Source organism: Acomys russatus, chromosome 28, assembly GCF_903995435.1.
Source record: "Acomys russatus chromosome 28, mAcoRus1.1, whole genome shotgun sequence".
NCBI lineage: Eukaryota > Metazoa > Chordata > Mammalia > Rodentia > Muridae > Acomys > Acomys russatus.
This window is the reverse complement of record NC_067164.1, coordinates 32,257,509-32,276,004: the sequence shown is the minus strand read 5'-3', so window position 1 is coordinate 32,276,004 and position 18,496 is coordinate 32,257,509. Positions and strand designations below refer to the sequence as shown.

Here is an 18,496-nt window from a genome sequence, read left to right as displayed (position 1 = left end):
TACATGAATAAACAAAAAAGGCATTCTAATGACTGAGCATCAATCTCAACACCTCCTGAGATTCTTCATCATGAAATCTGCAAGAGATAGATCTTCAGTATGTTCATCTCCCTTGCAAAGCCTGGGAAGGGGAAACTGGTGTGTATTTATAAACAGGGACTAGTTTGTCACCTGGATTTGTGGATGCCTCTCCCATTCTGGGCTATAGTAAAAAAGATAAGTTGGCTAGCTTCCTTGAGTACTCAAGTAGGTTATTCCAGAGCAGAAGACAAAGAGTCATGGGAAAGTGAATAAAAAACAGAATGTCCATAAGATTCTTCTGGAGTGACATACATTAAACTGTGAATAAACATGGGTTTATTCAATACTACGCCAAATCTACATAGCAAAGTTCTAGCAGCAATAACCTAGAGGAACCACATATACAATGTAAGCATTTATCAGGAGACAAAGTTGTAGGACACTTTTAGGTAAGGCTGAGAGAAGCACTGGGCAAAAGAAATGGGAAGATGAGGTCAGGTTTAGAGCACTACTGGTTTCCAGGGGCCATGCTCAGTGAAATGAAGAGGAGCAATCACTGGGTACAATCTGACAGTGTCTCATTCTCTCTGTATGTTCTGTATGCTAGAGAAGGATTAAACCCTTCAACACTACCACTATTGAAGATAATCCTATCATGATGTAGGGTTCAATTACCTCACATGTCTAAACACAGCTTTTCATATTTTCAATATTTAGCTTCACCTATGTAGTATGAAATAGTAATGTGATACCATGTCACTGAATAGGATTTTCTTAGACCATTAATATAGGTAAAAAGGGAGTAAGTTAAAAGTTATCATTAAGGGCTAGTGAGATGACTCAGCGGGTAAGGCACTGTCTGCTCTTCTAGAAGTCCTGAGTTCAATTCCCAGCAAGCACATGGTGGCTCACAACCATCTATATTGAGATCTGCTGCCCTCTTCTGACCTGCAGGTGTACATGCAGATAGAGCACTCATACATAAAATGAATCAAAACCTTTAAAAGATTTTTAAATTTATCATTAATAACATTTGTCAAAGTTTATTCATAAGCACATTTTCTTATACCTCATCTGAGAAGCCCTGAAGCTAGAATCTGGAGGCATATGACTTACGTCTGTGGTTCACATCTGTATTATACATGCAGGCCGTGCTTTCAACAAGTTCATCTGCAAAATTTAATTGAAAAGGAGGCTTGACTGTCTGACCACACATTTAGTAATCTCACAAACTGATCATAGTTTGTAATTGCAGCTGGGAAGTTGAGAATTCTAACCATAATACCCGTGCCGATCTCTCTGACTGTTAGACACAGTGTCTTTTGAAGATAAGAAATACCACACCATGCGAGTCCTAGAAGCACACTGAGCAAACCAACTCCCCCAAACAGCCTGACCAAAGCAATTCTCCCATAACCAGCCTTCTTAAGTCCAGAATGCTTTAAAGAGGAAACGGAAGCAGAGTAGCAGAGATTACAATCAATAATTTGTAAGCATCCTTTGAAAATAAATCTATTCTCTTTTTTCTGCCTCTCTGTCTGTCTCTCTCTGTCTCAGTCTCTCTCTTTCCTCTCTCTCTCTCTCTCTCTCTCTCTCTCTCTCTCTCTCTCTCTCTCTCTCTCTGTCTCTCCCTCTCTGTCTCTGTCTCTCTCTCTCTGTCTCTGTCTCTCTCTGTCTCTCTGTCTGTCTCTCTCTCTCTGTCTCTTTCTTTCTGTCTCCCCCCCAACCCCAAACCTCTTTCTCCTCCAAGATTTCAGTTTTCTATGAAAAAGATGAGAAAAAGAACAGAAATGAAAGGTAAGAAGAGTATGTCACTAGAAAACACTCACCAAGAGAAGCAGAGGTAAAAAGGTGAAAAGCAAAGAGGCATCTGACTAACCATATCTTTACTGAGCGTAGGCTAATCTCATCATACATTCCCAATGCTTACTTACCAGAAGCAGATTACTGTGATGCTGAACTTCATGAGTGAAAGGTGGGTCAACAGCTAAACCACCCATGTCCTTAGAAAGTTAAACATGATGCATTATAACAAATCCAATACCCTAACTTCCTATAAACTACAACAATTTTGATATTTTTATTTAATCTGGAAACCTGAATTTTATAGATTATATTTCACCAAGTATCAGATTATTCTGTACCATACATTATTTCAACATTCAACTGCTTCATGAGTTTAAAATATGGGCAGGGACAGATATAAATATGGTTCAACACTGTGTGCATTGATAAGAGTCTCTGTTTTCAACTTAGAGTTATTACTGTGGTCCCAATTTTCCATATTTCTATACAATAATATCTCCTCTTTATCTTCTCTCCTCTTTCTTACTTTTTATTTCTGTACCTCATGTATATTATATATAAAATACACATATATTAATGATAAAAATTTTAATTATGGCTTACAGGTATGTATCAGATTGCATTTTCTGTTTCCCTGTTTATCGTATATATCATAAATACAAAAATAGTTTAATTTAGAAATCAATTGGTTTTATTCACATTGGTGGCTATTCTCTTCTGAAAATATAATATAATGCACAAAGATGCAAAAAAAAAAACCATTTAGGTCATTATTTACACCACAGAATAACACTTGGTTTACTTACTAGACACTAAGGAGACAAATCGGTAAATAGTTTCCTTGAAAGATGTCACAGTTATTCCCTCATTCCACGTCACCTACTAAACATCTTTGAGAATCTTGATTTAAATACTCCTCTTTAGAAAGCTATATTAATGAATTATTTTAATACAACCTATGAAGGGATAATGATTCTCCAAGGTGTATTTTTGCCTCTTGGTCTTTATGTCATAACATCCACTAGATTTCTCTACTTTGAGTCCTCTTAAGCTCCCTGTGCAAAATGTTCGAGAACGTGAGGAAGGAGGGGGCTTTGGTAGGACACACACAGTGCTCTATCTTGTGGAGGGACATACATTTTCAAGCAGGAAACTTCTCACCCAACATAAAAATAAAGGCTAGAGGTCTACAACGCAAGGTTGCTTGAATGCGACCATACAATCCTTTCCTTTTTCTCCTTTTGATTATTTATTCTTTCCTAATTTCATACATAAATATAAAGTGTATTTTGGACACACACATGCTCCAGTGCCCTATTACCCAGCCTCCCACTGAACCTTCTTTTTCCTAATAATTTCCCCTCCCACTTTACTGTTTCATATGTTCTTGTTTTTTCTGAGATGCGAGTTTGGTGACGGTGCCTGCGCGGGGTGGGGGGTTATCTGCTGCACCACTGAAGAAATTGATTCCCCTTCCCACCCCTCTATTCTTGAAGTCCCTTGAAGTCCTATTCTTCTTTCCTAAAAGAACACCATATTAAATATATATATATTGGTAAGATTTTGCTAGCCATGTATACTTAATGTTCAGCAAATATTAAGTCTAAAATGTCTTTTAATTAACATGATGTAACTCTTGCCTTTGGCCCTAACATGAGAGTCAGAACTGTGATCCTCCCTCCGTGTAATTCCACAGGGTGTACTCCATAGCCTATGGTATTCCTCATGGTTGGTAATGAACTCCACAGTGGCCAACCAATGTTACATCACAGTGTGTACTGTAGCACTCACAGCTAACTTTCAGATGATAAGCACACTCTTTGGAGTGATATTGACAAATATGCATATGGCTCAAATAGTATGGTATCATCTACAGCTTCCAGGAGCCTTTGGGCGTTCATTAGTTGCCCGCTGTTTATTTTAACTGTGAAAGCATAGGCCAAGTTTGAGAAACAGCTCTGGTGATCTATTACTTGAAGTCTTTGCATTAATTTCCACTAACTCTCTAAACAAGCGCCAGGGCAGACACTCTTACTCCTATTCAATTATTGTTAATGAAGTAAGCACTCCCTAATTTAAAACACCAGGTTTAAAATGTTACCTTTGGCCGACTGCATCCTGGCTGCATCCTGGACACCTAGCTGGGCTCTTACCTGCCTTGAACTCAGTATCTAACTGATAAAAAAATTGTACACACATTAATCCGTTTCTGTCTGAACCTCCTTACTAAAAATCTAACGTTATTACTACGATTACCAACTTCCTTAAGTGTTTTGCTTTTCTCATTGCTTCTTCATTTGTGATTTTTAGCTTCTCAGAGATGAATTTCACCCAGTGTCTGCCTTTCTCATTACAATAGTAAAAATGTTCACCTACTTATAAGAAATATGAAATGCAAAGGGTTATACCAGATTTTCCATTATGTCAAATGGCCTAGAATTAATGAGTACTAAGGAAAAACAGAAAAATAATATTTACACAATTATTTCCATGTCACCCAATGACAACTCTCATTTCCTACATGTTTACTATGAAAGGTGAAATCAGTTGTGACCTGACCATGGTGCCTTTCAGGCTGAAAGTTCTACCACTTGCTCCATTGCTGACACAGGCATCATTGCAGTACTGGGAAAACTGCCATCTCATGGACGTTACCTTGTCCTTCCATCTGCTTGAAAAGCTTATTCTCCAAATAGCCACATGGGTCTTCCACTCACCTTCACACTTTCAGTCAAATATGCAAATTTGCTCAGCACTTACCATTTGCCATTCTTCCCTCCCCCCATTATGGTCCAACCCACCATCTAATTGCTATTTATTTCACTTTTTTTTTTTTCCACTGACTCTCATATACTATGTAGGGTCTGGTATATCTTTGTCACCAGATGCATTGTCTTTTGTATTCTTTGGTTCCTCAAAGAAGCATTAATTTAAGCCCTGTGGTGAAGGGCGTAAGAAGACATACCTGAGTCTGCTGATTAGCTGACCCTCAGAGAACTCTCATTAGGTGGCCCTAATGTTCTAACTATCTCATTCCTTTAAAGCACTTGAGAATGGGCAGAAAAGTCAGTTTGAGACAGAGCAAAGGAGGAAAACAGAGGAAAGATGAAGTAAGGGAGAAGACAGAGAGGTTCAGACAGGAGGAGGCTGCAGTATTCCACTGATCCCTCAGAGTGAGAAGACAATGTCATGAGAAAAGCCATCCTTCTAAAGGAGATAGCAGAGGCTCTGGTGGCAGACCTCCTAGCTCTGTGGTCCCCAAGAACCAAAAGATGCTAGCTTGAATGAGCTTAAAAATGGATTCTCCTCAGACTCACTATAAGGAACCACAGCCCTGTTGTGAAAAGGTGACACTCACCCCTTGGTTCCCCCTTTACAAAACCCAGACAACAGATGCCCTTGTGCCACCTGTGTTAGATATATGACTTACATATGCACTATGGGCATTGTATTAAGTCACCTGAACGTCTTTCAACTTACTGAGGCAGCAACAGAGAACCTTCTGCCCCTGAGGGCAGAAATTATGTATTTGGTTTTGTTTCTTTGGTGTCCCAACCCAGAACTAAGATAAACACTTTAGAACAGTAAACAACAGAGCATTTGGGAATTAATATTTATTTACCATACGTATTCATCTCCATGAAATCTATATCTCAAAAGTAAATGAAATGTTTACCCAAAAATACATTGAAAACTGATATTAAAATGTGAGGACTGAATTGACTTGAAAACTCTTTATTAAGGAGCTTGTATCTTCTCAAGTTTCATGGAGCAAGATTCGGGAAGCAATCAATTATCAAGGTGGCATTTCCTAAGATGCAGAATTCAACTTATCAGCAAGTGATAAAACTCAATTCATGAGGCTGATTCTGGAAAGAAGAAGGAGAAAGAGAAAAGAAAGAAGTGTGAAAGAAACAAAGGAGAAAGAGTAAAAGGAAGGAGGAAAGACAGCCAAAATACCAGAGTCTAACCTTAACTGCAGTGTGGCACATACAAATGTGTGTGTGTGGTGTGTAATGGGCCACAAGATAAGATATATTTCTTATTGGAGGTGCTGTAATATAAATTTATAAGCCACAGCCCTAAAGGTCATTTGGCTTTGTGCTACTGGACTAGAGTGCAATTTAGGCCCTGACTGGTAGTGAGATGAAGACAAATGGATGTGGATATGCTGGATAAGAGCGAGCCGATCAAGAAAGAACAACCCGACTCTAGATGTATTTACATTTGCCAGGCAAAGTGAACGCTGGGAGGGGAGAAAGCATACATACTCTTCCACCTTAAAGTAATGAAGTAAACTTTAATCCCCATGCTACGTTCTCCCTTTGCATTGAGTCTGGAACAGCATGCTTGCCCCCTGCTTAGATCTACCAACACTCAGCCTTGATATAAAATCCAGCTTCAGCTGGAAGGGGAAACTTGAGGCTTCCATCAGCAAAAAAAAAAAAAAAAAAAAAAATCACAAGAAGCTATTCCTTCCTCCCTTCTAAAAAAAACAAAAAAACAAAAAAACAAGTCTTATGCGTCTTCAGAGGTCAGCCACGTATTTATGTCATGTCCATTTAGCTGTGAAGGAAGTGAAAATCAACGTCCTTGGCATCTACAGCCGGAGAACGTGAAACTGAATCGAGTTTGACATCTTCATGCTAAAGCAAGGTCATTGCTGGTCTATTATTTTAATAGCATTAGGCTTGACACTACTTGCCGTTGAGCGCCCGATGTCCCTTGCAGAATGCTGCATAAAGAAAACAATGATGCTGCAAGCACTATTTATGTCCCTGTCTCTAGTGTATACACTCATTGTAAGCAGAGAGTATTCTGTGTATCTCCATGTTGTCCGTATTGTCTGGTGAGGTTGACCAGGTAGAGTAGGGTTGAGGCTAAGGCAATGTTGTACTTGCTTTTGTGTTTAAAATGAGAACTGTTACTATATAATACACCTGGGATTTCTTAACAGCTGTTCACTTTCACCTTTCAAAAATCAATTGTGTATAAAGGTATATTAAAATTACACAATTCCTATCTGCCTAAGGTATTTGAAGCTTATGGATAAGGATAAATGTATTCCAAACAGCTAAAAATTGTGCCCAAAGAATTCAACTTACACATAGAAAAAGTGTGTAGACTTTGGATACAAGATTACCAAAGATAACATTTCTAATGACAATATAAAGTCACTTTTAGAGAAAGTTTTGTCGTATTTTCCTTAAGTAGGAATAAGACCTAAGAGCTACTAACCCCTGTGTTCTGGAGTGTGATGCCATACCAACAGGTAAGAAATCAAAATTATAAAGCAGGCATCAGTTCCTTACATCTTGTGCAGAGAAATAATATCAAAATAATAAAAGAAATGAAGCAGAATCTGTTTTTTTTACTGATGATCCCAACAGTGTTAAAGATATTTTCTCATATCTTACAAGCTCTACAGCACCTTTCCCCCCTGCTATTTTGTTGTATAATTAGCATATAATTATGTGCTTTTTTACACTGGAGAGACTATTCTTTTATTAATGACTCTAAAAAAAGTTCCTCACTATTTATCTTTGAAAGTGAGTTTAAAATAAAAGGCTCGTATGACTTTTCCTTTCTTTTTAACTTAAATCTTAAAAGTAATGCAGGAGATAGTTTTGCGTGCCATAGACACTCTTAATTTTTTTTCCTTAAGCATGAAGAGGAAGAAAAGGCTTTGGAAACAGATGTTGCATTTTCTGCGCTCTTCAGACCAAATGGGTTTGAGAACTAAATTTCAGTGTTGCCTCCTTTCTGGGAAAGAAACCATGGTCTAAACAGCAGCAGCTGCTGCTACTGCAGCAACAAAGCTCTCTGGATGAAGTATAAAGGCAGAAGCAGGGTCGACTCACATTTGTGGTGAGGGCAGCGAGGTTCAAATAAGCTCACCCAGCCCTGATTTCTAGTCAGCTCCCGGAGATGCCATTTCTCTCTGCTGAATCCTTGCATGCCTCATTGCTGGTTTTGGCTGAGCGCTTTCCTTCCACTCTGAGACTTACCTGAGTATTCCAGATTGGGTATGGGCAATTATAAGGGAGGGTGTACATTACTGAAAGTTTTAATCATGTCTCCAGCCATTTTGCTTGCAGTAAAAGTCCTGTATGACTAGCCTATATTACCTCAGAAACACAAATAGCTTTGGGCTGAGATCAGGGCCCAAACTACTTTGTAACCTTTTCCAGCTTCTTTTCTCTGCGTCCTTCTGTGCCCTGAACCTACCAAATCAGGGATATGGTTTCCTAGCTGTCTTATTCAAGACTGGTAAGTGGCCAATGATAGCGATGAATAAGATAATTCTTTGGGCTTCTTTATAATATTACATCTGCATATGCATGGTAGAATTCACCTCTTCTCAACACCCACTCTCTATGTTGTACTGTTGTTGTGCTCCAGCCTATGTACAGGATGCTTTTTTCCTTCCTTAGCTTTTAAATTTTATTTCAGTGGAAAGCATAGATGTGACAACATTAGAAATTTTGGCTTTTTAACGGCAGTATAGCAATATTGTTTTGCGAATTCAGCAGACATCCATATTTGCATAATTTTGACTAGCCAGGTACACTAAAATAGTATCCGGTTAATTGAAAAATATATCTAAATGTATCCCTGTTTTTCAAGTATTTTTTTTAATTAGGGTTGGAGAGAAGGCTCAGTGGTTAAGAACATCTACTGTTCTTACATAGAATCTGAGTTCAGTTCCCAAAGCCCTTTGGAGTGAGCCTGCACTTGTACCTCCAGCTCCAGGGGACCTGATGCCTTCTTCTAGCCTTCTCAGGCATCTACGCTCATGTTCTCATAAGCAACACCAAGACACATGGGTGTACACATAAAAATTTTAAATTACTAAAATGTAAGAAAAAGTGTTTTTCTCACAAGAGAAACAAACTGAAATAATTTACTTTGATAATTCAAGAAGTTCCTTGTCGTTTTTATCTTCTCCCTCACTGACGATTTTTCTTTCTAAAATGAGAATTCTAGCCTTAAAATCACTAGAGATCTTAGAAGCAATTTAATCCAAGAACCTACAACTGTATTAATCTGAGCAGATAATGGGAGCTCACCTCTCCCTTAGGCACTGGGCAGATGTTAAACCCTGATAAGTCACTGCTAGTGTTAAAAAAATAAGTTCACTAAGTTCTAACTGTAAGCGTAGCTTCTGATGTCCATTTTTCAGTCAGAGATGATGGAGGCATGGATCAATCAAACTCTCTATTTTGCTGCTGTCTGGCTCCCTTTTTTGCTGCCCTGGTTGCCGTGAGCAATGGAACTGTTGGTCAACATCCAGTTGGACTTCCCTTTTGCCACTGCCAGTACCAGCTGTTGAACTAATAATTTTTGGGTGCTTGAAGAAAACTACATGACAAACACAAATCATTTTCCCTGGCCCTAGAGACACAGTCCTTGTTTTTTGAGACAGTTTCTATCAGGCTTTGTGTTATCACAAGTTTCAAGGTACTCTAGATGACCCTGCTACCACCTAATTAGCAGAGAAAGATTTCCACCATTGGCCTATGGTGGTGGTGGGGGGTGGGGGAGTATGACTGATGTTAAAAGACAAGGCTGTAATTGGTGGAAAACATAAGCATCAATGCCTGTGAATGATTCAGACACCCCCTGTGGGGGCTATAGAAGCTTGCTTCTCAGGCTCACTCATTGAATTAGCTAGGGAACAATCACTGAGCCTCCTCCACATATGTGGCATCATACTTAATATGAGGCTTTCCTTGAGTAGTCTTGTATTGTTCCACTTTCAACAGTGGAAGTTGAGCTGGTAACCATAGGTGGCCAAGCAGTTCAGGTGGCAGCTGGGTTGTGGAAAGGGGAATATGGCCATTTGTCTGACAGCCAGCTGGGGAAGTATGTTGGAAACATACATGGTAGAAAGATGGAAGACAGAAAGGAGGACATGGAGGAGCAGGGAAGGCAGGGAGAGGAAGGAGAGACTAAAGAAAGAGAAAATTCTACAGAGACACATAGAAGAGAAACTCAAGTCCAGCTTGAGAACTGTGAATACGTGCGGATTATTCGCCTTTGCTCCCAACCAGCCTACTGCCACAACTTGTGGTTGCCAACCACAGACACAACGAAGGCTTCCTGGCTGGACACAAGGTTTTATCCTATGACAGCAGCATACCCTCGGCCTGACAGTGGGTGACAACACATGGTAGAAGATCCTCCATTACCAGCTGTTCTTAGTGCAGAAAATGAAAGAAAATCAGAAAATGCTACCCAACAGGACGTAGTACCATACTACTAAAGCAAGCTGTATGGTCTGGATGTGGCTTGCCTGCCCAGGACTACCCATTCTTTCACCCATCCTGTTTTTATATGTTGGAGTAATTTTTTGAAGGTGAAGCTCAGCTTTATTTTGGATTATTGAGACCATGGTGAACAGGGAAAGAAAGGGCTCTATTACAAAATGATGTGTTTCAGAATTTCAACAGCACTGCTTTGGTCTTTTTATTTCAGTGATCCAGAAAGTTAAATATATCCCTAAAGGTCTATTTCATATTAAAAACAATAGGAAAGTTTTATATCATTATCACTTAAGAATATAGTAAATCATATGTTAAGTTAGATGTACAGATTAAGGGCTGAATCCTTTTCCCTCAATTTATTACTGTTATGACCTTGTGAAGTCGCTTAACTTTGTAAGGTATTGGTTTACTCATCACTAAAATGGTGATTAAAATATCATCTTCATGGGGCTATTAAGCGGAGTAAATTAGATAATGTGTTTAAAGCACCTTGTTCAGTATGGAGCATATGTTTATGGGTCCAATAAATGCCAGCTTCCCCTTGTCCACAGAAGCAATGAAAACACAGAATGGCTGTGGAGAGCTCACCTATTTTACTTACTTATTTTACAGTGTGTCTCAGAATCCCAAATCTTAGTGAATTCATATTATTCTTATTTTTAATAGGAATAGTATGAGGGGAAAATAATTTCACAGTAATAAATACCTTACAAGAAAATTTTATATTAAAAATGTTTTTAACAAGTCAGAATGAATAATTATTTTTGGAAATATTTACCAAAATTTAACCAACACGCTAGAGTCAAGAATTATTAGCAAAACAACAAAATATGCTTTTATCTGTGGTATTCAAAACATGGCTGCATTTGTATGTGTCTACCGTCAATGCATTGATGCCATTACTTGATGACAGTCTAGAGTGTGTTGAGATGACATCAATAAAATAATCACTTGAAGATATACAGAAATTTTTTTAACTTTCATGTCAAATATTATATCTAGTTTGTTGTCATTCTTTATAAAACATTGCTATGCCATTATTTTGTTTTATCATTCAATTATCCAACTTTAACCAATTGTCAACTTTCCTTCAAAGCAAATTGAAAAGTATAAAAAATTTAACTTTTACTTATATATAATCATATTTTAAAAGGAACTTTCATTCTTTTTCTTTCTTTTTTATGTTTAATTAATTTATTCAGATTACATCTCAATTGTTTTCCCCTCACTTGTATCCTCCTGTTCCTCCCTCCTTCCATCCCTCCCTCCCACTTTTACCCTATTCCCCTCCCCTAGGTCTGTGACAGAAGGGACCTCCTCCCCCACTATATGGTCATAGGCTATAAAGTATCATCTTGGTACCCTGCTTATCCTTTCTCTGAGTGCCACCAGGCCTCCCCACCAAGGGGAGGTGGTCAAATATGGGGCACCAGAGTTCATGGCAGAGTTAGCCTCCGCTCTCCACACAACTATGGAGAATGTCCTGTCCATTTCTTACAGTCCAGAAGAAAACTGTAGTCAGTGGGGAAATGAAAAATAAAGTGACTTCTCACTCCTCTCCCAAGGTCTTGAGAACAGCAGCACACCTGCAGTGCACCTGCAGTGCACCTGCAGAGCTCCTGTGCTGGGCTTTGTTTCCTGTTGATCCTAATGTTCTGAATTGCCCTTCCCTCACCCACGAGAATGATTGCAGCCCTCAACCCTTGGAAAATCAGGTAATGATCCAACACCCAGGAAGAACAAAGCAATTGCTTTCACAAAGCACAAACACCCCAAGTTGGAAATAGATATGACGCCGTATGGAAACTAATCAATCTTTCTCAGAATGAGCTCCCATAACTACCCAGCTGAAGTACAGGGAGGGGCAGCCAGTTGTCTGCCATTTACAATGCATCCTGAGGCAGGGGAGGGCCATCATGTCACTGGCAGTATCTTATGAAGAAACAGGATGCATCCTGAGGCAGGGGAGGGGGGACTTGGGTCCCTGGCAGTATCTTACGAAGAAAAATGATTCATTAATCAGAAAACATGGAGGTGGATGGCATTGGCAGAAGATGATATTCTGAAATTAAAATGTACTATGAATAAGTGAATTAATGGATAATACACATTATTTAAAACTATGCTCCCTCATTCTACAGACTCCACATAAGATCCCACAGCACAGCACATGCCCTGTTCTCTCCTAAATCACAGGCCTTTTCCATCCCAATCTGGCTGTCTACTTACCCTGGTTGTTTTCACTTTATTCCCAGAGGAACAGCTCCATCCTTTCCGATCCGGAAGGACTTTACATTCCTCTCCCTCCAGACAGGGCTGCATATGACACCACCATTTTTGTTCCACTATGGATGCTATGAGGAGAGAGAAAAATTAGCTCAATATTTCTATCTGATATTCATGGGGAAAAATTCACTGATCTAACTAATATACTTTGTATTTTTCAAGAAATTTTCTAATATAGGAGTGTGTGTGTGTGTGTGTGTGTGTGTGTGTGTGTGTGTGTGTGTGTGTGTTGGTGTTTCGAGACAGGAATTCTCTGTGTAGTGCTGGCTATCTTGGAACTCACTGTGTAGACTAGGCTAGTCTCAAAGTTACAGAGATCACCTGTCTCTGCCTTCCAAGTGCAGGGTTAAAGGCGTGAGCCACCTCACCCAGCTACTGTTTCATAATAAGAACAACTAACATACATATATAATATTAATAAATTGCTAAAATGTTCAACAGAAAATAATAGCTATACTCAGAAAGTTGAAGGATGTTTCAAGTGAAAACACAGACTTCATGAGACTAATATATTGGAAAACCCTACACTGATTTACATACACACATAATAAACTGTACCCATGCCCTTATGAATCACTATTTTAAAGTCAATGAAATACTCTCCATGAGAAATCGAAAAATCAGGAGAGTGTTGGTAGTTCTGATATGTTTTTTTCTCTTTCTTTATTGTAAACAGCAATTTCTTCACAAGGAATAGGTCACACAACTAATTACTGTTTATTATGCAACAATTACTAGCCTCAAACAAAGATTTACAATCTACTATAATAATTTGAACTATTAGGCAAAGAAACCAATATTCACATATATCTCCATTTAAGTCATTTTATGTGAATTTTATCTTCACCCAGTCATTCATGTAAATGGTGTTGACCTTTTTTTTTTTTCTCTTATTCTTAAACTCTGTCCAGGGTTTTTGAACATACATTACTTAACCATCTTGATTTTCCCAAGTAATTTACGCATCTACTATGTGCCAGTAAATCTATATTTCATGGCAACAATATCAGAAGCACATTGACTGACTGGAACCTCATTATAACACTTTTATAGCAGAATTACGTGAGAAGTGATTAACCCTAGCTAGAGGTATTCATGTCACACACACACACACAAAAAAAAAGCCCATAAATAGCTTCTTTTCTTCCGTGTGATTTACAGCATGGTCCTCTAGGAGTGACTCCAGTAGAGAGCATTATAGTGGGGTTCCAATTCCAACTACGTTACTACAAGGAGCAACGGAAGAGGTCGCACCATCCACACAAGATGGAGCAGCTCGTGTGGTGCCTGCCACCTGCCCAGGGAAGCAGGAACACTTGACCGTTTGGGATCGTTCTTCTATCTTGTTCTTATTACAGCATCTGTGTAGCGCCACCACCTCGCAAGTCCCCGTTCTAACATGGTGAGCTGTGCAAACAGAAATAAGACACGAAACAACGTTGAGAAAGAACGCTTTGGACACTTGTTTGGTTTTTTGTTTTTTTTGTTTTTTGTTTTTTTTTAATTAGAAACACATGGAATATAGCTCTATAATGGATCTGCCATGCGTGGAACCAGAAATACAATGACGTTGACTCTGCAATGCAGATTTGATTTCTTCTCTAAATGTGCTGAGACCATTTCTGTTAGCAAATGCTTGGTGAAGCAGGAACAATTAGTGACTAGCCTAGGAGATACTGTTTAAAGGAGTCTGTAACACAAGGGCAATCTATGGTGCCATAAAAGCATATTTATTTGTGCATGTCACACCTTCCTGTTCAATGTGCTGATCACAAGAACATAAACCCCTGAATGTGGTGCCCTGCAGTGAGCTTGCTGAGGACAGCCACACACTCACAGCAGGGTGATATGAGAGTTGTGACCCTCTTCAGAGCAGAGGGCGAGGCTTCGGCGGGGGACACCCTCTTGGGAAACAGTGGCATGTGTGAACGCTGCTGCATCTTTACAGTTTTCTGCCCAGTTTCCCTGGAAATAAACTAATGGGAAGAGTCTAAAAGTACCACCGTTTTCCTACATGTCCCTGGCAATGTCAGGACCCACAATCATTCCTCCTTCCACTTCTCCTGAGGAGACAACTGCCACCCTGTGACAATATCCACAGGCAGAACGTGGATGGACTACCTCTGGAAGCCAGACACTTGGGAAGGCCATCTCAGAAGCGGACAGGCTCACAGAACCATTTTTTCTAACCTCGAAGTAAGATGACCAACAGAGCTTTGGGGAGATTTGAAAATTCTGCCCCTCATGGCATGCTTTGAAAGACTCTAGTTTGCCTGCATCAATATAGCCTTCTCCCCACATTCCTTCCTCAATCTACTGTCCTTTCTGTAAAACGATAAATCACAATGTTTCGTCTCCTAAAACAAACCAAAAAAAAAAAAGCTTTACAAAATAAGCATCTACCGAAAGAGTGTTGTTTTCAGAAACTTTTAATGAACCATTAAAGTAGAAATTTAAATAGATAAGTGGGTTCTTTGGCATAGTTTAATGTCGTAAATACTTTGAACCTCCTCTCTCCACAAATAAGGTCAGCACAGCACGCATTTATATCAACCTGCCCGTTAGAGATATGACATGGAGTTAGCAATAACTCGGGTTAGATAGCTTGCTTAAACTTTTCTGAGGAAGAAAATCTTATATAGTGTAGCTTCTTATCCCCCAATATAAAACCAAGAAACTGAGGTGTGACATACAACGTTGACAGATAGTTCTCAAAACAGTCAAGAAGCTGGTGCAATCTCCAGTGCCACAGATGTTTGTGTCACTATGAATACCAACCAGAGACACTCTCTACATTTGATTCAATAGTATATATATGTAAACAATTGCTAAAATCAATAAGATCTAGGCTTCTGAACCCACACCTTATGCTCTATTAAGTATTCTCTTAGTCATGCATGAGTCACTTTCTCTTATCTCCCCAAATACATTATGTTTCGTGTTATTATTATATACAAGTTATACTGCCTGCTGCACTGTGCTTGGTGACAGTCAAAATGAGTGAATACCACACATAAACAAATTGCTCAGAGTGCTGGGGACAGGATGAATAAAACAGAACAAAGTCTTTTCCTGTCCTCAGAGAGCTTATATTGCTAGGGAGAAAAACATAAGCACCCAACTAAATTATGAAGTAAGTAAATATTTGAAGGAGATGCAGGAGAGAGGTGTGGTTGGGAGTAGTTGATCGGGGAAGAAATTCACATCCGCACTGGAAAGTTTCAGGGCTTTCTCCGATGGATGTCGCTGGAATGACAGGCTGAATTAGAAAGAAGCAGCATCTTTAATGAAGCTCTAGGGAAGGAACGTAAACAAAGAAAAGAAAGGCCATTGCATGTTTCTGAAACTGGGAAATGTCCCTCTGTGCTAGCAGTATGGCCAGGGTGGACAGGGCAGGTGGATGAACAGGGGAGAAGTTGGGGGTAATGTGTCGGGAATGTAGGGCTCCTGTGCTGTCTAATCAAGAGTTTGCTGTTTCTTTCTTTAGAAGGGCAAGTCTCTGAAGAGGATAGGCACTCCTCTGCTGAGGCAGCTCAGTGCTGAGAGTGAGAGGTAGATGACAGACTGTAGCCGAGATGCGGAAGGCTGGCAGGTGAAGGATGCTTCAGTGGAGAACTTATCACGAACTGAGCACCTAGCAGCTGGTGCTCTGCTGGATGGTGCTGGAGCCCACCTGTAATCCCAGCACGTGGACAGCAGAGGCAGGTGGATCTCCAGATTCAAGGCCAGCCTGGTCTACAGAACAAGTTCCAAAACAGCCAGGGATACCCAGAGAACGTTGCCCCAAACAAAAGAAAAAAACAAAACAAGTTGGCGGTCTAATAAAGGCCTGAAAGGGGACATGGTTGGCAGGAGACAGGGGCCGGGAGAAGAGCACTACGTTTGTGTTGGTCCCGGTGAGTGTGAGGTTCACATAACAACCACAGTTAGAGTTATAAATTAGAGAACTATTTATGAGGTGGAGCTTGGAGGGACAAGTTGGGCTGCAAACACAAACCTGAAAGTCCTCTATAGGTTATATGGCAAGCCAGAAACTGAACAAGACTATTGTGAGGGCGTGAACCATACAGAAGAGAAAAAGGAAGTGAGTTTGAAGTCTGGGTGCAGAACATGAAAGGCAGCAGGGCTATGAGTAGCTAAGGAGGGAAAGGAAAAGCGCATAGAACAAGAGTCCTAAAGACCAAGGAATAAAACGTACCCAAAAGGAAGGATTGATCGCTGCTGTCAAACCTGCTGAAGATCCAATTAAATGAAAAGAAGTAATTGTCCATTTAGAAAGTAATATGCCCTGAATTTCTAAGGCAATCCTGAGCAAGGAGAATAAATCTTCGACAAAGACATCAAGAGCTTGTGAAGGGGAAAGGCAGTACCTTCAATAAATGGTGTTGTGACACCTGGCCGCCCAGAAGAGTCAAATTAGACCCTTTCCTTATGCTGTGTAGACAAAGCAGCACAAAGTGAACCCAAGACTTAAATGCAAGACCCAGAAGTGCGAAACAATTAGAGTGAACCATAGGGGGAAATGCTTATGACATTGGTCTGAGCAATATTTGATTTTTTAGATATAACTTCGAAAGCATAGACAACAAAAGCAAAGATAAAAAGATAGATGATAACAAACTAAAAAACTATGTGGCAAAAGACAATCAAAGACAGAAAAGCCCATGGAATAGACTAATGTTACATAAAAAATAGCAATGATGATGATGATAATGATAATAATAATAATAATAATAATAATAATAATAATAATAATAAGCTAATTATAATAAATGGCTAATCTACAAAATATGTAAGAAGCCTAAACAACTCAAAAGGAAGACATCAATTAGTCAAATTTAAAATAGAAAAGTTATGAGACTATAGAGTTATCAAGAGAGGATGTAGAGCTGGCTAACATGGATATGAAAAATGCTCAAAATCTTTAATTACTAGTGTGATATAATTCAAAGGCACAATGCGAGGTCATCCCACTCCATCTAAAACAATTATTGTCAAAAACAACCACTAAAAAGCATTGGCACGTGGAGGAGAGAGAATGTTTACTGTCACTGGGGTATAAACGGTGCCAGCAACAGTATGAAGGAACCTCAGAACTAAAAACTAAACTTCTGTGTGATCTAACAACCCAAATATAATGACACATTCAAAGAGAATGAAGTTCATATGTTGAAGAAAAATCTGTGCTCCTGTGTTCTCAATAGCTCTATTTATAATAGTCAAGAAATTTAATCAACCAAAGTGCCCATCAGCAGGTGAACAGATAAAGGAAATGTATGATACAATCATATATGTGTGTGTGTGTGTGTGTGTGTGTGTGTGCATGTATGTGTGTGTGTGTGTGTGTGTGTGTGTAATCTTGCCAGTATTTTTACAACATACATGTAAGTCCAGAATATTACATCTTTAAGTGAGCAAGGAAGGCAGAAAAAGGCAGGTACCACATGATCTATTAATATGTATGTTATGAAAAAAATTTAACTCGGAGGAGGATGGTGGTTATTAGACACTACAGCTGGAGAAACAATGTCTGTCAAGGGTTAGAAAATTTAAGGTAGAGCAATGAATTCAAAGAATCTGTCATATGACGTGGTGACTACAGTTAATGATGCATTAAATTCTCTAAAAATGTCTAAGAGAATAAACTTTATGTTTGATTTCCCAAAAGCACACAAAAATAATATGCTAACTTATTCAATACAGCAGTTATACAATACAATTATTTAAAATATCAGAATGTACAAGACAAATGCAGGCAATTTTCACAATGAAAATTAGAAGAATAAATGTAGCAGCTAAAACATCAATTGAAATCATGGTCACTAGATTTCAATCGAAGCTCCTTTCTGCAGCTGTTTCACCTGATGCAAGTCATCCAGTATCTCCAGACACCAGTTTTCTTTATCTACATTAGGAATATTACCTACAAAAGGTTAACTTAAGGATGAAATGGGGTACTATGCTGAGCATGCTTAGAACATTGCTGGTCCTATAGTAGACATTTCTATTAATTATCTTTTATCATTCAGAAAATGATAATAGTCAAGCATTGAGTGCTTGGACTAAGCATACATCATGTTTAAAGGTAGGGGGAAAATAAAAGCACACTTTAAGTA

The 18,496-nt window shown here is 39.1% G+C and overlaps 1 protein-coding gene across 4 annotated transcripts in view; it reads right to left on the bottom strand.

Moving 5' to 3' along the window:
* Tafa2 (TAFA chemokine like family member 2) overlaps positions 1-18,496 on the bottom strand; it is a 436,599-nt gene that overhangs the window by 17,193 nt on the left and 400,910 nt on the right. For all 4 annotated transcript variants that reach the window (XR_007833356.1, XM_051170898.1, XM_051170897.1 and 1 more), the window contains exons 3-4: positions 13,635-13,787; positions 12,324-12,448 (exon numbers count right to left, since the gene is read on the bottom strand). Coding sequence is in view for 3 of the 4 variants with exons in the window: in XM_051170898.1 (XP_051026855.1) it covers positions 12,324-12,448; positions 13,635-13,787 (278 nt within the window). In the remaining variant the exon portion in view is untranslated. The remainder of the gene's footprint in view (positions 1-12,323; positions 12,449-13,634; positions 13,788-18,496) is intronic.